Source organism: Mus pahari, chromosome 20 (assembly GCF_900095145.1).
Source record: "Mus pahari chromosome 20, PAHARI_EIJ_v1.1, whole genome shotgun sequence".
NCBI lineage: Eukaryota > Metazoa > Chordata > Mammalia > Rodentia > Muridae > Mus > Mus pahari.
This window is the reverse complement of record NC_034609.1, coordinates 19200095-19227606: the sequence shown is the minus strand read 5'-3', so window position 1 is coordinate 19227606 and position 27512 is coordinate 19200095. Positions and strand designations below refer to the sequence as shown.

At 48.8% G+C, this 27512-nt stretch overlaps 1 protein-coding gene across 1 annotated transcript; it reads right to left on the bottom strand.

The window, feature by feature from the left end:
- Positions 1 to 26144, bottom strand: Adgrg3 (adhesion G protein-coupled receptor G3). The gene is made up of 12 exons (XM_021220606.2): positions 25965 to 26144; positions 22656 to 22806; positions 11408 to 11543; positions 9801 to 9947; positions 8984 to 9118; positions 8465 to 8504; positions 8247 to 8338; positions 8000 to 8112; positions 5600 to 5880; positions 5348 to 5441; positions 4745 to 5019; positions 1 to 859 (listed from the first exon to the last, which is right to left on the bottom strand). The coding sequence occupies exons 1-12, from the start codon at positions 26014 to 26016 to the stop codon at positions 747 to 749; spliced, it is 1629 nt and encodes a 542-aa protein (XP_021076265.1). The 5' UTR covers positions 26017 to 26144; the 3' UTR covers positions 1 to 746.
- Positions 26145 to 27512: the final 1368 nt, after the last annotated feature.

Here is a 27512-nt window from a genome sequence, read left to right as displayed (position 1 = left end):
TTTGCTCAATCGACAATTATTTGTTTATATTTAAATGTGTGACAATTATTGGCTTGACACGGCCAGGTCTGATGCTCAGACTGGGTTGAAATGGTTGGTAAGGCTGTCCTATAAGAGTACAGATGTTGTGGGAAGGTCCGTCTTTTCTCCCTTTTGCCCCTTGGGCATCTAGAGATGGAGGGAGCAGCATGCCTCTGGTTCTGGATCTCTCCTGGTGAAATTAGAGGTGGTCCACAGCTGCTTAGCTCTAGAGATCTGTCGCCATAGCAACAGGGGTAAAGATAACACTGTTGGCTGGGGCTCCAAGGCTTATAGGGACTTTTGAGTCCTGCAGATCTGCATTCGTGGCTTTTTGGACCCATGAACACATCCGAATGGGAGCTTTTAAAATATTTTTTTAATTTCTATTTTATATGTATGAGTGGCACATGTATATATATATAGCACCTTCATGCCTGGTGCCCTTTGGAGACCAGAGGAGAGTGTCAGATCTCTTGGAACCAGAGTCACAGTCAGCTGAGAGATGTCATGTGGGTGCTGGGAACTGAACCAGTGTCCTCTTCAAGTCAGGTCTCCAGCCTCCTGAATGGGAATGTTGAAGCCACAGGGCCCAGCTTGGTCCCCATCCTCTCCCTCCCTGTACAGATGCCCTGCAGAGAAGACAATGGAGCCCAGAAGGAAGTAGGGAGCTGGTCAAGGACACACAAACCAGCCAGAGGTGAGAGCAAACTGCAGCCACCCATCAACTACTTCTGGGACACGGAGTGGGCCTGGTCCAGGTGGGCGGTACCGGAGGAGGAGGCTGTGGTGCTCTGAGTCGGGAAGTAGAGGATGATGAACCAGAAGAAGATGAAGAGCCCTGTGGTGAAGAGAGGGGTTCAGTGAGCCTGGACCAGGGAGGGACACAGAAGGGACTCCACTATAAATGTTCAAGCACTTAATGAAAAAAGTTAGGCAAAAATTAAACCTGTTTTTGAAAGAGAGTCCAATAAAAACCTTAGGGACCACAAACATTGGCCTTGAAATAAATTGCACAGGTATCTATCACCAAGAAGGAAGAAGAAAACAAAAGTATTCTCTGGTGAATAAAACCACTGTCTCCCCACCCCATCCTTCTATAAAGGATTATCAGAGGATGCATGTCAGCACAAGGAAAAGGGAGGTTTAGTAGAGTATAGAAAACTAGAGTATAGAATTGACTGAGAAACACAAGCTTTGTGTTTAAAGGGAATTTATAACGAAAACACTACACAATGATAACAATGTCAAGAACTTAAAAGGCACCAAGGGCTCTGCTGCGCATGGGAGGATGATAAGAAAACAGAACAACATAGACTCGTCCGAGTGAGACATGCAGGCTTCAATATGAAGGTAGCCCATGCAAGAAGAATGACGTCACCTCTAAGTTCAAGACATCTCTCTTCCCAATGCTAAACCTCTGGGATTTTTCCAAATGTGCTCATGATTATTTTTCTGGGAACCACCTTAGATGACTCTAAAGCAAATTTGTGTGTGTGTGTGTGTGTGTGTGTGTGTGTTGTTTTTTAAGATTTAATTTTTTTATGTATGAATGTGCATCTGGTAGCTGCGAAAGCCAGAAGAGGGCGTTGGAGCCTATTGCTTGTTTGAGTTTTAAAATTAACATAGAAAGTAGTAATTTTACTGTAGCATTTTCTTTGCTTAAAGAAAATTGTCTTTATTTTGGGCATGAGTTTCTTGTCTTCATGTAAGTACACTGCATGGGTGCCTTGTGCCAGGGGGAGCCAGGGGGAGCCAGGGGGAGCCAGGGGGAGCCAGGGGGAGCCAGGGGGAGCCAGGGGGAGCCAGGGGGAGCCAGGGGGAGCCAGAGGTGGGTGCTGGGTCCCCTGGAACTGGAGTTACAGATGATTGTAAGCTGCCATGTGAGTGCTAGGAACCAAATCTGGCTTCCCTGCAAGAGAAGCAGGTGCTCTCAAGCACCGAGCCATCTCTCTAGGGACTCCCTGTGGCATTTGTTTTGGTTGTCCCCAGCCCACTCCCACCCCACCTCACTCCCACCCCCACCTGTCTCCCAGCTGTACCCTTCCCCTTCCAGTAGTCCCTGATCCACTTCCTCTGTAGTCCATTGCCTTCTCCCCACCGTATGGTCCCTTCCTAGTGTAATGACCTTTGACTACACCCCACATAATACGTGTATAAACCTTAAAGCTAGGTACTTCACGTGAGAACATCTGTGGTGTTTGATTTCTACCTCGATAGATATACAGCGTCTTTAACAGAGTGGAGGCTGCTTTGCTAAGAACATGGCTCTTCACCTGGGCCAGCAGATGCCAATGTGTAACTAGAAACAGGGTTAAAGTTTGGCATGTCTCCCCTTTGCTACCTCAAACTGGGTCAGACTGGCTTCAACTCTGCACATAGACATGCTATTTAAGGAGTGTTTGTCTAAAAATGGTGACCCTACCCTGAAGGCTGATGTAAAGAAGATTATTAACCAGCAGCTTTTCCAGGCTCTGGTTCCAGAGCACAAGAGTGGTGCTCACGGTCTCCAGTGACACACTACATGGGAAGACCTAACACCCCCACCCTGCCTTTCTGACCTGTCCTTTTCTCTGGGTCTTCCTCTCCTGTGGCCACCTTGTGGGTCTAAGAAATGAGCAGCTTTTGACAAAGATTGAGACGCTACGCCAAAGCGGGAGCCACTTTCTTACTGTAGACAGATCCCTGTATAATTGTTTTAAGATAATGACTGACAGGGTCCCATGCTACTTTCCCTGGCTTTTGTGTCCGCCCTGTATAACCCTGAGACTGGCATCACCCTGAAGTCAGTGCAGAGAATGTTGTTCCTCCTGTTCCTCCAGGATAGCCATGGAGATATACCTGTTTTCTATGTCACTACTGGTTTTACCACTCAGTTGACTGGGGCAAGTGGCTCTGTGTGTTCTCCTGGGGACCTCTGGAGCCGGCCTCTGACCTAGGACTTTAAAACTATGCCCTGTGTAGTGAAGACCAGACCACACGTGGGTCCCATTCATCGTGAAACATGGCATGAGGAAGGGACAGGGACCGGCCCTGACTTAGATAAATGAGGAACACAAGGACTGAATGTCTGGCTGACTGGCTGGGCAATGTTTAACAGTGACTGTCACCTTGATAGGACTTAGAATCACCTATGAGACACATTTCTGATCCCCAGACTAAGTAACTGTAAGGGGGTTTCTAGATTAGCTAATCCAAGTGTAAAGGGCCATCCTAAAAGTTGAGGACATGGGCTGGTGAGATGGTTCAGTGGGTAAGAGCACCTGACTGCTCTTCCGAAGGTCTGGAGTTCAAATCCCAGCAACCACATGGTGGCTCATAACCATCTGTAACAAGATCTGGCGCCCTCTTCTGGAATGTCTGAAGACAGCTACAGTGTACTTACATATAATAAATAAATAAATCTTAAAAAAAAAAAAGTTGAGGGTACCATTCCAAGGACCTGGGAGAAATATGAAAGAAGTTTGGGGACAGGGTTCAGTACCTAAAGGCACTTAGCCAAAAACCTGACAACATTCCTGGGACCCTCACGGTGGAAGGAAATAAATAAATAAAAATTTAAAACATAAATTTGCCAGGCAGTGGTGGCGCACACCTTTAATCCCAGCACTTGGGAGGCAGAGGCAGGCAGATTTCTGAGTTCGAGGCCAGCCTGGTCTACAAAGTGAGTTCCNNTTGAAAAAAAAAAAAACACAAAAAAACCCATAAATTTTAAAACTAAAAAGAAAAAGTGGATCACCAGCATCCATCCATCCATCCATCCATCCATCCATCTGTCTGTCTGTCTGTCTCCTGAAGCATATATGGTGTGACCAGCTGTGTCATGCCTTTCCTGTCACTGTATACTCTGCATTCTTGAAATGGGAGCCAAGACAAGATCTTTATTTATTAAGTCGCTTTTGTTGTGTATGGTGGTTTGAATAGATTTGGGCCCTATAGACTCATGTGTGAAGGTTTGATGCTATTAAGAGGTGTGGCCTTGTTGGAGTAGGTGTGGCCTTGCTGGAGGAAATGGGTCACAGTGGGGTGGGTTTTGAGCTCTCCTAGTACGCTAGCCCCACCCAGTGTGGAACAGTCTTCCTCTGGCTGCCTTTGGATCAAGGAGTAGAACTCTCAGCTCCTCCAGCACCGCGTCTGCCTACACGCTACCATACTTCCCCGCCATGATGATAATGGACTGAATCTCTGAAACTGTAAGCCAGCCCCAAGTAAATGCTGCCCTTTAGAATTGAGTTTCCTTGGTCATGTCCTCTCTTCACAGCAGTGAAACCCTAAGACAATGGGTATTTTGTTGCAGAAAACAAAACAAAACAAATACTTCAAAAGCTTCTTAAGGATCCTATGTTGTGTCACAACAAATCTCACGACCCTGCCTTCCTAGTTAGAACTAGATAGAACTGGTCATCTGACTCAGAGCACAGAGCCAGCGGCCATGTTAGGCAGCCAGAAAAGAACAAGTTGTCACAGAAGCTAGACAGGAGACAATACTCAGCTCCAAAACAATAGATGGGGACATTTGTTTTGATTTATGTGGCTTTTTCTGATCCTAGCCCCAAGACAACAGCCACCCTTGCTGCCCTGGATCCCATAAGAATCTCGGGTCTCTAAAATTAGCGTTTGACTTGAGCTAGCATCTATGGAATCCTGTGATCTGTAGCGCACCCTCCCCAATTCCCAGTGCCCCTTGGTGCCAGTGAGGCAGCCTGTGGCCTCCCCAGAGCCTCACCTTGCAGAGAGTTTAAGAGGGTGAAGACATAGACGGTAGACAAGCCGAGGGGGGTGAGAACAGCCAGCCCCCAGGTCATGCCCACCAGACTGGAGAGGCCCAGCACAGTGAGGACCGACTTCCAGGTCGGCCCTTGTCCTTTGCCCGCTGTGACGCTGGGCAGAGTGAAGATCTTCCAGGCCACCAAAGCCAGCACCACTGCACCGAAGAGGAAGGTGACAAGGAAGTAGCCGTGGACAGTAGCATAAAGGGCAGGCTCTTTCTGGAACCAGCACCTGTAGGGGGTGGATAGCCGCTGGGGCTGGGGAGGAAACCCCTGACCATTGAGCCCCAGGACACTTCCACAGATGATCTGTAGTGACCAAGAAGATGCCCCCATTGCCGTTGGCTCTCCTGGGCCTCCTCCTTTATTTCCTTTCTGACTCCAGACTTCCATTTACCTGCTGTACCTCAAGCCAACTGGATCTGGCTATCTTCCCAGCCTTGACATTGCTGGCCTCTCCCTACGACCTCTTCCTCTCCCTCCCTCCCTCCCTCCCTCCCTCCTTCCCTCCAGTGAAACCAAAGGCCCCCATACCCTCTGCTCCCCCCAGCCCCACTCACAGCTCCAGCGACGTGCGGTTCTCCTGGTCCTGGATGGTGTAAACACCATAACTGTTGCTACTTCCAGCACCAATAACTACAAGAACAGGCAGGCCTGTGGACAAGGGAGGGGGCAAGTTGGCATTGCCAGTGTCCCCTTGATGGAGATTGCCTCCTGTCCCTTCAGCTCTCCGTCGCTCGAGCTTTGGGCTTCCCTAGGCTCTTTCCTGTCAAACCCTCCAGCCTCCCTCTACTCCTCCAGCCTGTGCCTACCCCAGCCCAGCAGGCTCAGCTTCAGGAAATAGTGTCCAAAGTAGGTATTGAAGACCCTGATGACCAGCAGGTAGAGGTGGAAGGCCTCCAGGCCCATCCAGGTGAAGACACAGAGCAGGAAGTAGTGGAAAATGGCGGCTCGGACCCAGCAGGAGGCCGGGGGCCCTTGAGAGCTGCTCCCCACATTGATCAGGAAAGTAAGATTCAGGAGAAACAGGCTGATGCTCAAAGCCATGTGGATCTTAGGGGCATCTTCAGACTTGAACCTCTGCAGAGAGAACCTAGAGAGAGTGGCTAATGAGCAGGCCTGAGGAGCCACAGCCTATACGGGGTACCCAGGCTCGTCCATCTTCTTGCCTCAGTTTCGGGCCACCGTCAGCTGCTATCACGCTCATGATCACTCCTGCCTGACCATTCGGTTTCCACCTTTGCTGGGAGTCAGTGTGCAAACTCTCAGGTTCTAATCCACAAGCCCCTGCCACCCTCACCGTTTGACAGATTCCTTAGCTAAATTGTGTAACTGGGGAATTGACACTGAGGATGAAGACTGTGTACTACCAGTACTTGGCGGGGTGGGAGTGAGGAGGTGTGACATGGGTGTCGCTCACAGGGGCTGAAGCCCAGGGCACAAAGGCACTGGGGAGGGACACTAGGGAACCCCGCACTGGAAAATGGAAAGCCCAAAGAACGTTCCAGGTGGGTTCCGGCAAGCCTGGGCTCTAGGGGATAATGATAGGCAGGGCTGAGCAGAGGCTGATCCCACAGGCCCTTTCAAGTCAGCCGGTCTGAGGGTTTCTTGGCCAGACCCTGGCTCAGGACAGCCAAGTGACAGCACTATCTGTTCCTGTGTCTGTCCTGTGCCTGTTCCTTGTTGGAGAAGCTCCTGTATCCTGGAAGGGACATCCTTCTCCACACTTAGCCACAGTAACTGTGGAAATGGTGACTTGTCCCCTGTCACTTAAATCCATGAGTAGATAAATGGCTTGGCCAGTCTGTGTGTTCTATCCTGTAACCATAGTGGCCCAGTCAGTCGTTGGCTTGTGATCAAAGTCAGACCCTAAGACAACTGAGTATTCATAAGCTAAACGTGCACACACATAGAACACCCAGCATCTCAGGAGTGTGAACCTTAGAGTCCTGTGCCCACAGGGATCACATCCTTGGCTAATAGTCAGCTATCTGTTGCAACTAGGACTACTCTGAACACTGGGTCATGTAGTTTTATTTAGATAGGACCTTGCAAACCATATCCCCACTCCTGCATAGATGTAGGCACATACATACACATGTTCATGCACACACACACACACATACACATATACATGTGTACGCCCATACATGCACATGTGCACACACACACTATACACATGCACGCACACACTATACACACATGTGTACATTAGCATGTACATGCACACACTACATATACATGTATACACACATACATGCACACACCACACACACATAGATATGTATGCACATGTGCACATATACACTACATGCATATACATGTGCATATATACATGTGCATATGCATGCACACATACTATGTACATGCACACATATACACATACATGCACATGCACACATATACATATATGCACACATATACACATATATGCACACATATACACATACATGCACATGCATACACACATATACATGTGTATGCCCATGTGTGCACATGTATACACACTATACACATATGTACACACATATACATATGCACATACATATACATGTGTGTGCACACACCTACGACATACACACACATGATATCCTAAGCAATGGAGCAGAAGGGGTCTTGAGACTACTTAGCTATTCTCTTCCACTGCCAACTTCCTGGCTTTGATGATACGCTATAGTTACATACGACATGACACTTGGGGAAGTTCCAGGAAGGAACCACAGACTGTGCTATTTTTGCAATTTTCAGTTAGTCTATAATTATTTCGAAATGTTTGTTCTCAAAGCCTTCAACTCTGGGGCTTCAAATTCACTTTTGCTTGAATATCTAAGGAGCTGGGACCTGAGCCGGAAGTTCTCCAGGCACCAGGGTGAAATTAGCATTCTGAGAGAGCAAGCTGTGTAAGGAGAGACCAATCCCGGGGCAAGCTGTGAAAGGAGGGACCAATCCCTGAGGCTTCAGCTGGAGTCTTTAGTTCTTTCACTGCCTGAAGGCCACATGCACAAAGTTTCCTAATGCCACAAATCACTCATGCCCTGCGCTGACCCATCTGAGTTGAATTTCTGCCTCTTTCAACCTCAACCCTATGTCCTACCTTCTCAGTGAGCTGACAAAAGACCAGAGAAGACGATGAGAGGCTACAGAACAAAGACGCCTTATCCCTATCCTGTACCTCCCTGAGGGCAGGAGGAGAACAGGGTGTCTCCACTCACCTGAAGGCAACATAGAGCACCATGGTGAAGGCCAGGAAGATCATGGAGACAGCACTGCCTGCCTGGGAGATTCGAGTGAGAGTCTGTGCTGTGACCAGGTCCAAGATCGGCCTCTGTAGATGACCCCAAGTTCTGATCACATCACTGAGAGGCCAGGCCCACACATCTCCCAAACCCCAGCCTGCCCAGGCAGCTTCTCCCAGGGACAGAGACTGGACCACTGCGATCAGCATGGATGGGCTGTTACCAGCAGCAAGGCGAAGAAGGTCAAGTGGTCGCAACGGCAGACAGTTCTCCCATCCCCGGGCTCCGTGGAGCAGCCGTGGGAATCCCAGTCTCCTGTGGACCACAGCAAAGTAAGAGCAGAAGAGAGGGGAGGGAGAGCCTGCCTCTGTCCTCACCTTCTGCCCTGTGGAAGCCTGTAGTTTGCTCCTTTCTCTTTCTAGACACGTCTTCCAAACCTACCTTTAGCCATATCCCAGAATACACAGGTGAGGATCACGTTCTGAAACCAGAGAGCGGGAGTCAGAAAAGGAGGGAGGCAGGAAAGAGGGAGAGAAGAGAAGACAGGGCACTACCAGGGGTCTGCATGTGCCCTAAAAGGCTCCCTGTAGCTTACACGGGGAGATCGACTACATCGGTTGATGCTCCCTGGACCACTGTGCACGCAGGGCACACAACATATATGGCACAAGAGGACTTGCCTGTGCGTGCATGCCTGCCTTCAGGATCATTGCCTGGCAGGGGTGGAAAGTATGTATGCAGATGGGTTCCCCATGAACATGGGGGTGAGAGGGTATAGGGGGCATGTGTGTTCACGTGTGCAGAGCAGACAGATGTCTTTGGGCATTAACTGCCTGAGCCTGATGGTTTCTTCTGCATGCACATAGAAGGGTAAAAGGCACAGGTTCCCATGTGTGGCTTCTCAGAGCTCATGCGTTGTGTGCTCCACAGTAACTGCCAGGCCCCAGGCAGAAGACTCACAGGTGGCTGACGCCGGTGGGAGAAGGTGATCTCTACAGGTTCTGACAGCCCGGTGGTGTGCATCTGGCCCACGCTCAAGCCCACCATGCGGTTGTTCAACACGCTGCTGCCCTTGTCCTCAAGGAGCTTGGGGCCCTGAGAGGAGATTGGCAGGAGTCTAGCTATGGGATGGGCTGACCTTACCTGCCTTATCAAGGGGTCTTGACAACTCTAGGACACGCCCTTGCCTGGGACATCAGGGGTCAGAGACCCAGGGGCCACAGGCACCCTTCTTCCTGCCGCTTTCTATAACACACTTGGGTGGGGCTAGGCAGGTTCTATACTACCTTACTGAAAAGCCACCTTTGAACTGGAAGAGCTTGAGGCTAAGATCAGCCAGGAAATGAGGTCAATGCCAGTGAATGCCTCCAGGTCTGGGGACAAGTGCTTCTAGATCCAAGGGTACATATATGTAAGCTTACATGGATGGACGCATGCTTCAGGAGCACACATCTGGCAGGCACTGGTGAGGGATACTCATGTTTACTCATGTAAGCACAGTCACATCTGGGCACACCTGATTAAATGCACTCAAGAATATAGAAGTGTGTGTGTGTGTGTGTGTGTGTGTGTGTGCATGTGCAAGAACACACAATCATGCATGAGCACACCTGGACATCATACAGAGTCAGCAGGTGCTGTTGTCAGAGTATTGGAATAGTCTTCAGGTCACAGACTATAGAAACAGTTCTTGGATAACCTGGCTGCCTTAGGGACAATCTCAGGGACCCTGTGCATTTAACACTGCAGCTTCCTGGGCTCCCAGCAGGCCTCTTACCTTAAAGACATTCCCTGCACCGATGTTTAGAACAGTTATGGCCAACCGGACTGCAGACCCGTTGCCAGGCAGGGCTCCAAACAGGCTCTTGGGAAGTCGAACTTTATCAGCAGGCTGGTCCTCACCCTGCATCACCTGCTTCGGGATCTGTAAGCATGGATCCAACAGCTCCCAACTCCCCCTTAGGATTCCAGCCCCAAGTCAGATGCTACTACCACTCCAGTTGGGAGGGAAACCGTAGCAGGCCAAGTGGAGGGGCAGCATCTGAGGACATTTTAGCTCAGGGGTAGGGCACAGAGCACCTGGCTCAGTCCAGCCTCTGCTCCTTATGGGCTGGTCCCTTAGACAAGCATTAACAGTGGAGCCCCAGTTTCCCCATCACAGGGATCAGCGGAGCATGTCTATATTGGTAAAGACACACTCTGCTTTTAAGTGTGTGTGTGTGTGTGTGTGTGTGTGTGTGTGTGCACATGTGTGCATGTGTGCATAATGAAGGATGTCCTGGAAAGAAGTGAGAGGAGAGTGGTGTGGGGGACTTGTGCTTACCTTGGCTGTGAAGCCCCTTCTGCCCAATATTGAAGCGATTTAGAAGCCAAGCATAGTTAGAACGTTAGAACAAACCACTGCAGACATCGCCAGGCATTCTTTGTCTAGTCTCTGACCTCCTGGGCACCCTAGAGCTTCAGCCTGCAAACACTAGCTCCCTGCTTCAGAAGGAACCATGCTCATGGGACCAGGGGACCAGGGGTTGGGGCTGAAGCCCCAGTTTTCACCTTCCAGGTCGAGATCTTGTCAAAAAGGATGCCTGGGTGATGTCTTGGCCCAGTGAGGTTCCTACCCAGAGGGCACCGCATCGCAAGAGGCTGATGAGCGACTCAGTCAGCTCCCTGGACCTCTACCCTCCACTTCCTCTCTGCAGGGATGCTGGGGACTTAAGCCCTCGCTCGACCAAGAATGTCTTGGTTTTAACTCAGATGTTCTTTCCAATATGTGTTTTATTTTGCTGTTGTTTACATTTCTCTGTTTTGTTTTGAGAAAGAAGCTGTGCCGGCCTAGAGCTCAGGAGCAAACCTCCTGCCTCTGCCTCCGGAATGTCGGGAGGATAAGGATGCCTCGTTCTGCTTGGCTTCTGATACTCCTGAAAGTGGGTAATACTCTCATCATTTACACACGAGAAAACCAAGGATCAGAAAAGTAGATGCGCCCACAAAGGCAATGGCTGGTAAGGGCAGAGATGGGGTTTAAATCTGAGCCAGCGTATATGTAGACTCCTCCCATTCCATCTCTCTGAGGCCAAGCGCGCCCTTACTCTGACTTCAGATGTGTGCTCTGGCAGAGAGGTTAATGGACACTTTAAGCTTGGAGGAAACCAGAGATTCATCTCCAGGTGAGCACCCGAGGGCTCTAGGAGAGAGGAGACTTCCAGAGGACATCAAGGGCAGTGGTAGGAGGACTAGTTCATGGATCTTCCAGCATCCTGGCTAACCCACCACCAGATTCCACTCATCCAGTTAATCCACTGATACCTATGCCGAATAGGACTTAGGAGGGATAAGCTTTGATGGGCACCAGCAGAGGTCTGAGCCAGCCAATAAGAAGCTCTTCACCTGGGAGGGCACCAGAGAGTACAGCAGGTCTTCTGAGACGTCCGTGCTGATGTTCTGGATCAATGCCTTAACAAAAGGCATGTCCACAGTCTCCATGGAATTCTCCAGCAGGTGGGACTCATAGTTCAGCCAGTATCTGCAAGGGGCAAGGGATTGGGGGAGGAGGAGTTTGCAGACTGAGCCACCCACTCAGCAGGCTCTGAGGTGATAGCTAATCCTGAGTACCAGAGACCCTGGGCTCTTAAGGTAAAGAAGAGAGACTTGGGAACTGACCCTGAAGGACGACTGGATGAAGATTGGGTATCTGTAGTGGCTTGAATAGGTCTGGCTCCCCATAGACTCATGTGTTTGAATCTGCTTGGCCCAGGAAGTGGCACTATAAGGTGGTGTGGCCTTGAGGGAGGAAGTGTGTCACTGTAGGTGTGGGTTTTTAGACCCTCCTAGCTGCCTGGAAGAGAGTCTCCTGGTTGCTTTCAGAACAAGATGTAGAACTCTCAGCTCTTCCACTTTGTCGGCCTGGATGCTGCCATGCTTCCTGCCTTGATGATAATGGACTGAACCTCTGAACCTGTAAGCCAGCCCCAGTTAAATGTTGTCCTTTATAAGAGTTGCTTTGGTCATGGTGCCTCTTCACAGCAGTGGAAACCCTAACTAAGTCAGTATCTTAATATTTGTCTCTAAACTGTTCTGTGTGTTTTGAGTGTTTTGTGGTGTCTATGTACGTGCACCGTTCGCATGCCTGGTGTCCTTGGAGTTCAGAAAAGGGCATCAGATCTCCTGGCATTGGCATTAGGGATGATTGTGAACCACCAAATGAGTGCTGTGAACCAAACCTGGGTCTGCACAAGATCGATCAGTGCTCATAAGTGCTGAGGCGTCTCTCCAGCCCACGCTTATCTTTTAGAATAGTAGCATGCCAGATATAATCCACACATTAACCATTGTAGCATGCAGTATTCAGTGGTATGGAGCACATCCACAAGGCTCTGAAACTATCACTACCTTTTTACTTTAGAACAGCCCCATTGTATTGCAAGGAAACCCCATGCTCACTACAAAGCTACCCTGTCCCCTTCTCCAGCCCCCAGAAACCACTAAACTAATTTGCTTTATCTTCCATAAATACCCCCTCTTCTTCTTTGGACAAGGTCTTATGTACCCTAGGCTGGACTTGTACTCACTATGCAGCCAAGGATAACCTGCTCCTCCTCCTCCTCCTCTTCCTTCTCCTCCTCCTCCTCCTCCTCTTCTTCCTCTTCCTCCAAAGTGCAGGATTACAGGCATGTGCTAACCACACTAGTTTCTCAGTGCTGGGCCTTGTGCTTGACAGATAAGCGCCTACCAACCTAGCCACATCCAGACCAATCTTCACTTGTTTTGCATTTATGGTATATTGAAGCACATACCATGTGGCCCTCTGAGTCCAGTTTCTTACACTTAGTCTGTTGTTTCCACTCATCATTTCTGAAACCTGCATTGTGGTCTCAGTCTTTCCGGATGAAATGCACCCATCTGCAGATGGGCTTATAGATCTGTTCACCTATATAGATCTGTCCAATGGTGGGCATATGTGTACATTGCCCCACTGGTGAGCACACATGGCTCTTCATCGTTGACGGACATATGGCTCTTTGCATCCAAAATCTGATGGACATACCGCTCTACACATCCATTCATGAATGGGCATTTGACTATTTCCCATTGTGCTAGACAGTTTTTTTTTTTTTGTCAATTTAGAGTCACCGGGGAAGAGGCATTGAACGATTGACTCCATTATCTTGTCCTGTGGGCATGTCTGTGCGGCATTTTCTTGATTAATGATTGAGGCAGACCCAATCCGCTATGGGCAGCTGATTCTGGGCTATATAAGAAAGCAAGCTGAATGGATCACGGGGAACAAATCAGTAAGCAGTGTCCTTTAAAAACTTCTGCTTCTGTCCCTGCCTCCAGGTTTCTGCTTGAGTTCTGGCTCCGATTTCCCTCAGTGTGAGGGACTGTGATGTGGTCGTGGAAGCCAAATGTAATGGTTTGAATATGCTTGGCCCAGGGAGTGGCACTATTTGGAGGTGTGGTCTTGTTGGGGTAGGCGTGTCACTGTGGACATGGGCTTTAAGACCCTCATCCATCATTTGAGACCATCATTTGGGCTGTGGTGTTTATCAGAACAACAGAAACCCACCTTTCAGCTACTATGCGAACCCATGTGTGAGCCTTCAAGGAAGACTCAGTTTAAATTCCCTTGTCACACACCCATGAGTAGAATTGTTAGGTCATACGATAATTCTCCAGATAGCCTCTCTATCAGCTGCTGAATGGTGTTCTACAGCAGCTGCACTATCACACCCATACCTGCAGTGTATGAATGTTCCACCAGCTCCGTAGCCTTACCAACGTAAGGGGTTTGTTTTGCATTTTTTTAAAAAGAAATCTTTATTAATTATATGTAAGTACACTGTAACTGTCTTCAGACACCCCAGAAGAGGGCATCAGTTTTCATTATGGATGGCTGTGAGCCATCATGTGGTTGCTGGGATTTGAACTCAGGACCTTCGGAAAAGCAGTCAGTGCTATTAACCGCTGAGCCATCTCTCTAGCCCTGTTTTGCATTTTTTTTTACTGTTCTGTTTTGTTTTTTTGTTTTTTGAGACAGGGTTTCTCTGTATAGCCTTGGCTGTCCTGGAACTCACTTTGTAGACCAGGCTGGCCTCGAACTTAGAAATCTGCCTGCCTCTGCCTCCCAAGTGCTGGGATTAAAGGCGTGCATCACACACCACCACCCGGCTTACTATTTTTTGCTTTTTTTGAGACAGGGTTTCTCTGCATAGCCCTGGCTGTCCTGGAACTCACTGTAGACCAGGCTGGCCTCGAACTCAGAGATCTGCCTGCCTCTGCCCCCTGAATGCTGGGATTAAAGGTGTGTGCTACCATGCCCTGCTTTGTATTATTGTTTTTAACTGTACCTTATGGATACAAAGAGGTGACTTCTGGTGGCTTTGGCTTACATCTCTTCACTGACCAGTGACACTGAACATCCTCTCACGAACTTTTGGCTTTGTACATTTTATTTGTATAAATCTCTTTGAACACATTTATTGAGTACTAATTAGATAGTAGAAATTCAGTGTTTGAAAGCTGAGCCACAACAAAAAGAAAGAGCAAGAAAGGGCGTGGGGAAGAAAACTGGGCCATAGACTAGGAAGATGCCTCTGTGGACAAAGGCACGTGTCGAGCAAGCCTGATGATCTGAGTTTGATTCCCAGAACCCACATAAAGGTGGGAAGGGAGAACTGACTGCATAAAGTTGTCCTCTGACCCTCACAAGTGTGCAGTGACATGCATGGCTCTGCCCACATCATAAACACAATAATAAACACTTTTTTTTTTTTTTTTTTACTTTTTTGTTTTGTTTTCGAGACAGGGTTTCTCTATGTAGCCCTGGCTGTCCTGGAACTCACTTTGTAGACCAGGCTGGCCTCCAACTCAGAAATCTGCCTGCCTCAGCCTCCCAAATGCTGGGATTAAAGGCATGAGTCACCACTGCCCGGCCATTTTTTACTTTTTTAAAGATAGGTCTTGTTATGTAGCCTTGGCTAGACTGGAACTCACTATGTAGACGTGACAAGAACAACCTAAACCCACATCATAAGCACAATAATAAAATTTTTATTTTTTAAAAGATAGGTTTTGTTATGTAGCCTTGGCTGGACTGGAACCCACTATGTATACCAGGCTAGCCTTAAATTCATAAAGATACACTTGCCTTTGCCTCCCAAGTTCTGGAATTAAAGGCATGTGCCACTGTGTTTGGCATAAATAAATGAGTGTTTATTTGTTTGTTTTAAGAAAGAATCCTAAGCCATGTGGGAACTGACCGTTAGGGAGCAAATCGTATTAGGAAAAAACAGAAAATATGGGCTTCTTCTACAGGAGGGCACTTGGAGCCACTCTCCGTGGTGCTGAAATTTAGAATGGTCCTCGTGCTTGGGTTCCTCCCTAGCCCCGGGCCCTAATTGCTGCTTTCTTAGTACTGGGATCAGAGCCCTCCCTGTATGGCTGCCCCTTACTTAAAATCATTTAAATTACCTTCATTTATTTGTTTATTGCATTGCATGCCATACTTTGCATCTGGGGTCAGAGGACAACTGCAGAGAATGGTTCTGACACTCTTCTGTGTGGTGTCTAGGAATTGAAGTTAGGTTGTCAAACTTGGAAAGCCTTTGCCTGCCGAGCCATTCCTCCAGCATCCCCCCCCCCCGCCCCTACCCCTGACCTGTTTTTTTTATATGGTTCTGGAGCTCACAAGTCCTCATGTTTGTGCGCTATGTACTTCACTGATTAGGCCCTTCCCCTGCCCTTTGCTATTCACTTTTTCTAGAAACTCTGATCAGGTGATGGCTGAGACAGTGGTAGGGACAAGGGGCTAGAGGGAACTACCCAGACTGAGTCATGAAAAGGAGCAGCTATGGAAACAAAAGGGAGTTAGTTCTCTCTCTCTCTCTCTCTCTCTCTCTCTCTCTCTCTCTCTCTCTCTCTCTGTAATACAGGATCTTAGACATGCTACAGCCCAGTTTTGCCTCTGTTTTTATTTTTATTTTTATTTATTTTTATTTTTTTTAAAGATTTATTTATTTATGTAAGTACACTGTAGCTGTCTTCAGACACTCCAGAAGAGGGCGTCAGATCTTGTTATGGATGGTTATGAGCCACCATGTGGTTGCTGGGATTTGAACTCTGGACCTTCGGAAGAGCACTCGGGTGCTCTTACCCACTGAGCCATCTCACCAGCCTGCCTCTGTTTTTAAATAGCCATAGTTATCAAGGAGAGAAGGCTCTATAGAGAAAACAGGAAATGAATTGCAGGATAGAAAAGTAAACCATATAAGTATATTCAGGTCGTATGCGAGACAGCATAAGAAGATGCCGACCAGAAAGAGGGGTGAGGCTGTCAGAATTCGTTGAGCCACACAGATTATCCTGCTTTGACTGTCAGGGAATGGCTGGCTTTTATTGGTACCGAATAAAATAGGACATTTTAGAAGCCTTAAGGTTTCGTTGCCACAGAAAGTGGCGAGCCACAAAAAAAGGTGACTGAATATTTGCTTATATGTGTTCCTACCTTGTGATCTTTCTCACCTTTGCAAACCATGGTCCTAAGGAAGAGTCCCCAGTATGGCGCTCAGATAGAGTAAGTTCTTAGTATTGTCTGTTGCTTAGGTGTCTCTGCTTTCTCTTCTGTGAGACAGGCCCAGGCTGGCCTCAAGCTCCAGCCCTCCTTTTCCATCTCCTGAGGCTGGGATTACAGACCCACCCCCACACAGGAGCTGCCAATCATCCCGAGCGTGAGTGCGGTGCTCCCATTCAGAAGCATCCGCACAGCCACTCCTCCAGTCTCTGTATGGATTCAATCCGGACATCTGCCTCATGCCAAGCTCCTGATGACCACTCTCCAAGAGGACAGATTAAAAACAAGTCACTTGACTGACCCCTGACCCCTACACCCTATAGGAACCATGTAGGTACATTGAGGTGACCCCCATCTGTCTGAAAGTGGCCTCCTGAAAGTTCTGACAAAGAAACCAGAATAAGGAGGAGGAAGAGAAGGAAGGAGGGAGGGAAGGAGGAAGAGAGGGGGAGGAGGAGGAGGAAGAGGAGGCGGAGGAGGAGGAGGGAGAAGAGGAAGAGGAGGAGGAGGAGGAGAAAGAGAAAACAACAACTAGGGCACAGGCATGTTGATAAGGGGGAAATTATATGTTACCTGAAAACAAGAAAAGTTAAAAAAAAAATAAAATAAATAAAGCACTGGGGTATAGAACAGTGACCACAGGGCACTGTTGTTATCATGTGCTTTCCCTAAGAGACACCATTTAAAAGAAAAACTATTTGTTTTGGCTCATGGCTTCAGAGGGCTCAGCCCACGGTTCAGTCAGTGACTTTCCTGTTTCTCTGCCGTGGTAAGGCAGAAAGTCATGGCGATATACGGAAGAGGCTGCTCCCCTCATTGCTGCTGGGGAACAGAGAGCTAAACAGGAAGTAGACAGGGCCAAGCGGTACCTTTTCAAAGAACGTCTCCATGTAGGCCACCTTCCCAGTTCCACTCTCCTGTCCCCAGCAGTTTATGCAGGGTTTGGATCCATGAATATGTTGAACCATTGATAAGGTCAGAAGTATGCTCTGTGATTTCCTAGTTGCTCAATAGAATCACATTGACTGTCAAGAGTCGCCATCAAGGGCTGCTGGAGAGATGGCTCAGTGATTAAAAGCATTTGTTGCTCTTGCAAAAGACACATATATGGTGGTTCACAACCATTCATAACTGCAGCACCAATGGATCTTGTGCCCTCTTCTGGCCTCCACAGGTATTGCATTTGTATGGTACACATACACATGTAAGCAAAACACACAAAATTAAAATATATAAAAATCTAGAAAAATATCTAAAAATAAATAAAAATAAAAACCATGGGCTGGTGAAATGGCTCAGTGGGTAAGAGCACTGACTGCTCTTCCAAAGGTCCTGAGTTCAAATCCCAGCAACCACTTGGTGGCTCACAACCATCCCCAACGAGATCCGATGCCCTCTTCTGGTGTGTCAGAAGACAACTACAGTGTACTTACATATAACAATAAATAAATCTTAAAAAAATAAAAATAAAAATAAAAATCATGATTGACACCATGGAGGGCCACCAATCATGATTGTCACCATGGAGGGGTGTTACTTGGGGGAAGCATGAGAGGCCTTCTGTGAGACTAGAAACATTGTTTTTTCAGCTTTCTGAGTGAGGGGTCAGTAGGATGTGTGTGGTCACATGTAAATTGCTCAGCCTTTGAGACAGGTGCTGAAAGAGTTCAGAAGCGGGTGTCAGGTCCCCTGGAACAGAAGTTACAGGTGCCCGGGCATGGTGGCGCATGCCTTTAATCCCAGCACTCGGGAGGCAGAGGCAGGTGGATTTCTGAGTTCGAGGCCAGCCTGGTCTACAGAGTGAGTTCCAGGANGGAGGCAGAGGCAGGTGGATTTCTGAGTTCGAGGCCAGCCTGGTCTACAGAGTGAGTTCCAGGACAGCCAGGGCTACAGAGAAACCCTGTCTCAAATAACCAAAAAAAAAAAAAAAAAAAAAAAAAAGAAAGAAAGAAAAGAAAGAAAGAAAAGAAGTTACAGGTGGCTGGGAGCCATCTGGTGCAGGGACTTTAGCCTGAATCATCTGTAAGAGCAGCAGGTCTTTTTAGCTGGTGAGCCATCCTCTCCAGCTCCAACGTTTGTGCATTTAAATGTAGCAACAACAATATTATTATTATTATTTCTCAGTGTATCTATTATTTAAGAACCATGGCTTTGGGCTTCTGATTCTGAATCAGGAAGTTGTTTGTTTCCCTAGAATACATGGAGAAGCCAAGTCATACACGATGATTGTGGCACGCTGTCAACAGCAGCTAGGACAGGGACGACCTTGAGGTGACATCCTGTAGAAAGCCATGAACATGAGGTTCAGCGCCTGTGGCCTCTCTTTTCCTAGGGACATCTGTTCTTCCTAAGCTCTTTTTACTGAGAGTTTGAATTGCTGATGAATGGAGGTCACCGCTGGTCACAAAACACACCTTACTGGTCACAGCAGGAACGAACTGTAAGAGCACACTAAGGGGAGGAAGCCATTCCCAGATACTGTTTGGCTTCCTGTGCATCATCAGGACAGACGTGTCCAGGGGAAGAAAGTGGCTCAGCGCTGACTATGGTCTGTGTGAGATGAGACTCTGCCCATAGACAGGCTCAGGGGCTACAGAGCCACAGCAGGGCACCAGCGTCTCAGGGGATGTGTGTAAAGGAAGAGAAACCAACCGGAGACCCCATGGCCCTTAACAAACAGCAAGTTTTTCCTCTATCTGCTCTTTCCTTGTCAGACCTTAGACCCATGAGCAAGGAAGCGATGGAGCTTTTGAAGAAACCTAAGGAGGAACATTCTTCTGGTCTTGGTGCAGAAAGCAATTGTTTTTATTGTTTTGTTCTCTTCTCTTTTTGTCTGTGAGAGTCTAGTCTTATATAGGCTAGGCTGGCTTCATTCACCAAGTACCCACCCGAGCATGGACTTGGTCTCTTTGATCCTTTTGCTTCCACCTCCTGAGTTTTGGGATTAAAGATGTTCCAACAGCCATGCCTGCCTAGTTTAGAATAGAAAACAGAACCGAACAGAGCAGAGCAGAGCAGAACAGAGCAGAACAGAACCAAACAGAACAGAACAGAACAGAACAGAACAGAACAGAACAGAACAGAACAGAACAGAACAGAACAGAACAGAACAGAACAGAACAGAACAGAACAACAGGCAATAGGGCTGGTGAGATGGCTCAGGGAGCAGGTGTTTGTCACAAGTCTCAGAACATACGTAAAGGTGGAAGAAGAGAACTGACTTCACACATATGCTGTGGCATGTTAGTTCCCCCACATCATGCATACACACACGTACACACACACACACATACCAATACTTAAAGTAAATCTAAAGATCTGATCGATTACACTAACTAAAATTAACACCTTTAGCAGTGGTCAAAAGACAATGCTGCGGAAGTGGGCGGGAAACCCTCGAAAAGGAAGGTTATTCTCTGCGTGTATATTCACGAAGACACATGCAGAACAAATAAAGGATCAAACAAAAATAACTATGGAAAATTCAAACAGCTTTATAGACCAATTAGCAGAAATAGAGATGTTAAGATATGAAAGGAATAACCGGAGGTGCTTGACGTCGGTCGTAACAATCCCCTCAAGGTGCACTAGAAACCCGTCAGGTCGGCTAAAGGAGAAGGGCAGAAAAGACCAGGAGCTGGCAAGGCCACGGGACAACTGGAATGTCACAATCTGCCTGCGGGAGTGAAACTTGATCTGACTACTCTAGCCAGTTTCTGCTAGAGTTAATCCTATGCCTACCCTCCAACAAGTCACGAATTCCAAGCCTAGGAATTCAAGTTCACAATACATGACCAAGAATGTCCAAAATCAGGAGCCACCCACCTCACAAAATAAGGTGTAAGTTATGTGTCATGTAAGATGCTAAAAAGATAGATACACATCCGGATGAAGACGGCAGCCATCTCTGGTTGATGGGTTAAGGGAATTCTCACTTCCTTTCTATAGCAAGTTCCCAATGAACATGTATCACCTTTTGTGATCATTGTTTTCTGAGACAGGCTCTCTCTGTGCAGCCCTGGCTGTCCTGGAACTCACTCTGTAGAGCAGGCCTTGAACTCAGGGATCCACCTGCTCTGCCTCAATGGCATGCGCCACCATGCCCAGCGTGCACTACTTTTATAATCGAGGTAGCCATTGAGATAAAGCACGCTAACATTTCTTGAGCTCCTGCTATCTGCTAATAACTCCTCCATGTGGTATTTACTCAGTCTTCAGTGATGCTACGAGGTCAGGAGCAGGCACTTGAGGGCGTGGCTTTCTGACAGTGTGGAGGGTGGGGTTACCACAACTCTCAGGTGCAGAATTATTTAGCCTCCACTATCATCCTGTAAATCCCATTTTACAGGTAGGTAAACTGGAAGCCACCTGAGCACTGGAAGTCTGGGTCCAGCCTGTCATGTCAAGTGCCTCTGCTGAGAGTTCTATACCAGCTCCTATCAGTTTTGCCTCTTACCTGCTTTGTAACCACAGGCAAGTTATTAACTGCATAGAGCCTCAGTTTGCTCATCTGAGAAATGGGTTGATAACAGGACCTACCTCAGGACATTTTTCATGGTCTGAATATACAATGTCCTCATAGGTTCATGTATTTCAATATTTCAACCTCCTCTGGTATACTGTTTTCAGAGATCACGGAGCCTTTGAGAAGCTGGGTCTAGGTGGCATATGTAGACAGATAGCCAGAGCTGCTTCCCGTTCCCTTCTGCTTCTGTGCTCCTCCCTGACAAGGTGTGTATGAGCTCATCAGCCGTAAGCCTCTGCTGCCGGGGACGGAGCCTCTCCATCCACCATGCCCTCCCCTCCCTTAGGCTGCTCCTACCATGTGTATACTGAGTTACAGTGGTAAGAGAAGTAGCTGAAGACAGTGTTGTTATGAAGAGAAAAGGGCAAACTGAAGGGATGGAGTGGGACCGAACCGCACCCTTTAGTCCCAAGGATGGAGTGGGAGCAGACCACACCCTTCAGGACCAAGGCACCTGCTCTCTCCAAGGTGCTTATCCTGGCCATGAGTACACAGGCACCCTGGGCTTCACAATGTCTAAGAAGCTGCCAGCGTGACTGTAGGCAGGGCTTGGGGCATTTCCAGGCCACGGAAAGAATGAACCTCAATATAAACACCATCTTATTAGCCAGCCTTGAGCAGAGATTTTCATTTATCCCTTCAACAACCATTTTCTGAGCTCTGGCTATAAGCTGGGCACTTCTGTGGTATCCCAGGTGAGCTTTGGGTCCCTCTGCCTAGAGCCCAGAGAGGAGCGGAGAGGCAGAGCTAGTATGGCAACAATTCCAGCAGGGACAGCATGGGGATCTTAAAGGGATCAAGACCCACAAGTTGAGAACCACTGCCCCATCTAGCCAGCTTCTTGGTCCCACGCAGCCCTCCTGAGCCTTCTTTCCTGAGCAGCTTCTTAGTACCAGCAGAATTCCACCCTAATTGGTCACACCTCCACGTTAGTCACCACCCCTGGGTGTCCCTGATTGATTGTCCACGAAATCAATCTCGAGTTGACCACACCCTTCTTAACTTCAAATACGTCATCTCTCCGCTTCCCATAATGGTCTAGTTAACTTGGTCCTTCACCCCTGACTCCTTGCTTGAGTTTCCAGTCTGGAAACTCCTCCCCTCTCCCCTCCTCCACCGTAGTCTCATCTTGACATTGCCACCTCTGTCCCCTGCACCTCTTTGCATGCTTACAGTTGAAAGCACTCTAGTCCTTTCCCAGTACTGTGAAGTTAAGCAACAACATCACCCACCGCTGTGTGGGTTCACCAGAAAACTGTCCTGTACCACCACCCCCCAAAAGCCCTTCCCCTGTGTTTCCTGACTGTTGTACGCAACCCCTGGAAAAGGGTCCTTTGACCCTTAAAGGGATCAAGACCCACAAGTTGAGAACCACTGTCCTAATCAGTAGCGACTCTGATGGCCAAGGCGGGGCCAGGTCAGGGAGAATATGAAAGGGAGAAAGGGGAACAGCATGTTATTCTAGGGCCCTGAGAACTTGTGGCAGTATGACTTCCCAACAGGCCACTCCTCCGGTTCCTCCCAGACTCCTCTCCCCTCACCTCTGCAGGTTCCCCAGGTCACAGGGGCTGTGCTCCGATTGCCCACATTTGGTGAAACACTGAGCAATCTCATCCAAGTCGAAAGTGTCATACTCGTGGCCCTCCTGGAGCCGGCGGCAGACATTCCTTGGCTCTTCGGTGGCCTCCTCATCTAGGAAAGGAAGTGGGGTGAGATGGGGCTGGTGGGAGAGGGGCAGTGGCCTAGGAGAGGTAGCTGGTCCAGCTAGGGGCACTCCAGCAGACTCCACCCTCCCCAGTCTTAGGGGAGAGCTGGCATTCCCACCTTACAGGGCGTGGGTGGGGTGGGGTGGGGGTGGAGGATGACTGCACGAGGCACACAGTTCTCCAAACAAAGGCTTTGCGGGGCAGTGCGCAATGTTTTATCTCTCAGAACTGTGGCTCTTCAGCCACGTCCTCTTCCACAGAGCTTGCCTGGTTTCCTGCCATTGCTCTATCAGATCCTCCTAGACCGGGCAGCCGCGGCCAATTCTCTAACTCTTGTAAGTCCTGTGGCTTGCTCGCTCCTAGCCTCCCAGCTTTGCCTGGACTGGGTAGAGGCTGCAGCAGGCTGAGGCTGGGGAACAGTCAGCCCATGTCGGAAGCTGCTTCAGGACTAGAGACCAGTTCTGTGACTTCTGGTGCAGAGCCCTGTGCTATGGAACGCTGAAGCTTCCTGTCTCTGCTTAGCCATTTGTCCTCTGGCAAATTATGCAATCGCTCCGAGGCTTGATCCTCTCACCCTTTATGTGTTTAGAGATGGAAAGAGATAATATACCTGAGCACACAGACCATCTGAGGTATTCTGGAGGGTGTAGCTTTTTTGTTGTTGTTGTTGAGACAGAGTTAGACTCTCTACATAGTCCTGGGTGTTCTGGAACTCACTATGTAGGTCAAACTGGCCTTAAACACACAGAGATCCTCCTGCCTCAGCTTCCCAAGTGCTGGGATTAAAGGCTATGGTGTGACTTTTGTTTGTTTGTTTGTTTGTTTGTTTGGTTGGTCTGGGTTTTTTTTTGTTTGTTTTCTGTTTTTTGTTCTTTTTGGTTGTTGTTTTTTTTGTTTGTTTGTTTTGTTTTTTGAGTCAGAGTTTACTTTTTAAATATCCTTTGCTGGTGTTTGATTTAAAAAAAAAAAATCATTGAGGCTGGAGAGATGGCTCAGAGGTTAAGAGCACTGAGTGCTCTTCCAATGGTCCTGAATTCTATTCCCAGCAACCACATGGTGGCTCACAACCATCTGTAATGGGATCCCATGCCCTCTTCTGGTGTGTCTGAAGACAGCTACAGTGTACTCACATTCATGAAATAAATAAGTCTTAAAAACACGCGCGCACGCGTGCACACACACACACACACACACACACACACACACACACACGAAAAAATATCATGGACATACCACTTTCGATTTAAAGGAAGCTGGTTCATTTTCAAATATTAGTACAGAAAATAAAATTCATGATAAAGGCATGGCAGGACAAAGAGTGAACAGGGAAGAGCATATTAGTGCATATTTATAGAAGTTGGGTCTATATGTTGTTCAGTTTCCGCTTCGGCTTTCAGATAGTATGTGGAGCTTTTAAGATGCACTGAGGTCCTGAGGCCGGGTGCTAGGCTCAGTCTCTGAGATCGGCCCCATTTGCATTCACATGAAATCTAAGGAGGGTTAGAGAGGAGGAGGAGGAAGGACTCAATGAGGGGGAGGTGTCCAGGGTTAGGAAAGGGGAGATGGCCTCAGGGTGGGTGAGAATACAGCTTTCCTCCATCTTGCTGGGAATCCAGGACTTGTGGCTCCCCACCCCTCTTTGTCCTTAGGGTATAGCCCAGGCTAGCCTCAAACTCAAGATCTTAGGAAGTGCTATGTCTCCAGGGTGTTTTCTGAGGAGTTTGGAAGCCTTGGTGTGAGTTCAACAGTTGGGGATGGAGCAGGTGAGGGCAGGCAGGAGACCAGAGGCCAGACGGTGACCCATATGTTCCCTACACCCTGCCCCTTGTCCCTTTAGCCCCTTCCTCCCTCCACTCACCGTCAGCCTCTTTTCCTTCTGCAGCCAATACCTGGGGGTAGCCCATTCCTTGGTCTTCAGCCTCAGGGTGCCAAGAACCCCCCTCAGGCAAGTAGCTACCACTTTTGTGCCTCTTTTTAGCACCATGCATGTTTCTTGAGTGTGTAAGCAAAGAGCCAGTAGGTAAAGGGCATCCGATGCCACCTCCTATGTCACTCAGGTGACTGACACAATGCCTAGTCATGAGCATCCCTGCCACCACTGGATCCACATCTCCGTTCGGGGGAGCCTTGTTGGCTTGTCCAGCATTGCCTGCTCTGTCCCAGGATGCCCCTCGCCACACCCCTGTCACTTTCTATCCACTTTTATACCCAGGGTCTCCAATAACCCAGGCTGGCTTCGAACTCACTATGAGCTGACACAGAACTCAAAGTTTTGATCCTCTGCCTCTCTACCTTCCAAGTGCAAGTATATGTCACAATACCTGGTCCACTTCTGAGTCAGACACTCAACTCCATCCTTGACTGACTTCCCCAGCATCAGAAGGGAAAAGGATTTTTTTTTTTTCTTCTGAACCAAGAGATGCTAATCTGTGTGGCTGGTCACCTGTCCATAAGTGACTCAGAGAGGCAGACACCTAAGGATACTTGCCAAAGTTGGAGCAAACAAGGAGAGGCGGGGCATGGAGATGGGAGCACCTCACCACTCCATAGCCATCACTTAACAGTCATGAAGGGCACAGCCATCCACGGAGGTGAGGGGGAGGTGGCAGGCTGGGGTAGAGGCAGGAATGGGAACCTCATTAAGCTGAACTGCATGTGATGGGAGTGCTCTGGGTCCAGTCTCCTGTCACTGATGACACTGAATGCTGCCAACAGGAATGGGGAGCCTGTGGTGGATGGATTATGTGGGCAGAGCATAGTACCCACCCTTCCAGGCTCAGCTTCCAGAGTCCCTGATGCCTTCACCTGGAGCCCAGAACTGAATAGCTTGTTTGACCCACCATGTCCTAGAACCTGGTTCCAGCCAAGATAGATGGACAGGACAGATGGACATTCTCTTTCTTGCCCACCTACAGTACACCTACAGTACATTATGGGGTGCCAACAGGAGCCTGAGACCCAGCGAGATGGACAGGGATGACCCAGAGGGACAAGGCCAGAAGGGATGATGAGGAAGTCACTATGATTCCCCATTTTCCCATCCTGGCTGAACCCCTGGGTCTCTTCCCACACTCCCCTGGGGCCCTTTGCAGCACAAAGTCTCCCAGGCTTAGCAGGATAGCTAGAGGAGCCCCGCCCACTCACCTGAAGTCAGTAGCAGAAAGAACAGGAGGCCCAGGTTCCTGGCTGACGCCATCAGTGCTCAGCGGAGTTCTTTGGCTGTGTGGTCCCTCAGTCCCGAGCTCTGTCCAACTGGCCTTCTTCCTGCCGCCTGACGTGCGGCCACTGTTTCCTGTGGCCTCTTTCTCGTTCTTCCTGACCAATGAATGGCGCCATCGAGGGGTTGTGAAAGGTGAATGTGAGGAACTGGGCGGAGCTCTGGATCTCAAATGCTCCTGAGACAAACCTGCGGAGGGATCTGGGCTAACCTTCCACCACCCTGCCAGTGGATGCTGGAGTTGGAGCCCAGGAGACATAGGTGTCTCTGCCCAGCAAAACCCGAAGACTTGGAGTCAGGCACACCTTCCCCATCTCCCTAGCAAGGGTGTCTGAGACTCATTCCTGCCTCTGTATGTGTGTTTGTATGCGTTTCTCCTTCCTTCCTGCCTGGACCAGCAGTGACCATCTTGGATGGGGGGTGGGGGCGGTGGGGGACCGAGTGACTGTCACTTCACAGAACTGATTACTATCATGGGCTTGGGCTGGTTAACTGATTATTCACCTCCTCCTCAGAGCAGCTCCACAGAGCATACACAGGCTGATTGTCAGTGTCTGGATTTGATGAGGCCTGTAGCCAGCCAAGCACACCCATGAGGCCAAAGATATGGAAAACCTATGAATGAGGCCGGAGGCAAACCTAACCTGCATGGTCCCCTAGAGGGGAGGGGAGGGAGGGGAGTTGATGCTGTGGGCCTTGAGCCTCTCCCACAAGGCAGGATAACAGGGAGAATAAGCTGGTGGCTAGTATCGGGAATAGGACACAGGGCCCTGCGCAGGTAGCCATGACATCTCTGTTGTGGCCACTGCCCGGCCTGATGATCCTGCAGGAGCTGTCTGCTGCTTGGCCCCTCTCAGGCATGGGAAGGACATGAGATGCGTGGAGCTGCTCTGTAGAGGAGGTATCAGTTCTGTGAAGTGACAGTCACCCTCCCCAGGCTGGTCACCGCTGGTCCAGGAAGGAGGAAGGGGAATCATATAGGCACATACATACAAACACACATACACACACACATACATACAAACACATAAACACACAAACATACATATACACATGCACATGCCTGGGAGAGAGGTGGAGCCTATCAGTTGGCTGACCCCAAGAAAGTCATGGAGAAGGCCAGGCCCTTGGTTGTCCGCAGCTACTCAAATGAGTAGAAGAGCCTCAATACAGTCAACTGTTGTTGACACCCCATTAGGACTGAGCTAGCTCTTCTCTTTCTGGGGAGCTGTCCAGTTATAACCCTCATCTGTCTCCTTCCTTTCACATGGTCCCCTGCTGGGCCCTTTGGATCTGAGGGGGTGTGGGAAGGGATACAGGTCACTTTTGTTCTGTAGAGGGTGGGGGTTGGGGGGGATATAGCCTGCAGTCCCAGGTCAGAATCCAGAAGTTCCTGTGTCCCCAAGCTTCCTCTGACAGGAAGATGGGAGCCACTGGGCCTGCTCTGCCCTGAGTCAGCCTCCCCTAGTTGCTTG

What these genes read in the sequence shown, in the direction of transcription:
- Adgrg3 (XM_021220606.2), bottom strand. Translation starts at nt 26,016, where the DNA reads ATGGCGTCAGCCAGGAACCTGGGCCTCCTGTTCTTTCTGCTACTGACT. An exon ending in GACCTGGGGAACCTGCAGAG is followed by an intron (nt 11,544 to 22,655) that starts GTGAGGGGAGAG and finishes TGCCCCTTGCAG; the next exon opens with ATACTGGCTGAACTATGAGT. An exon ending in CCTTCTTCGCCTTGCTGCTG is followed by an intron (nt 8,113 to 8,246) that starts GTAACAGCCCAT and finishes GGTCATCTACAG; the next exon opens with AGGCCGATCTTGGACCTGGT.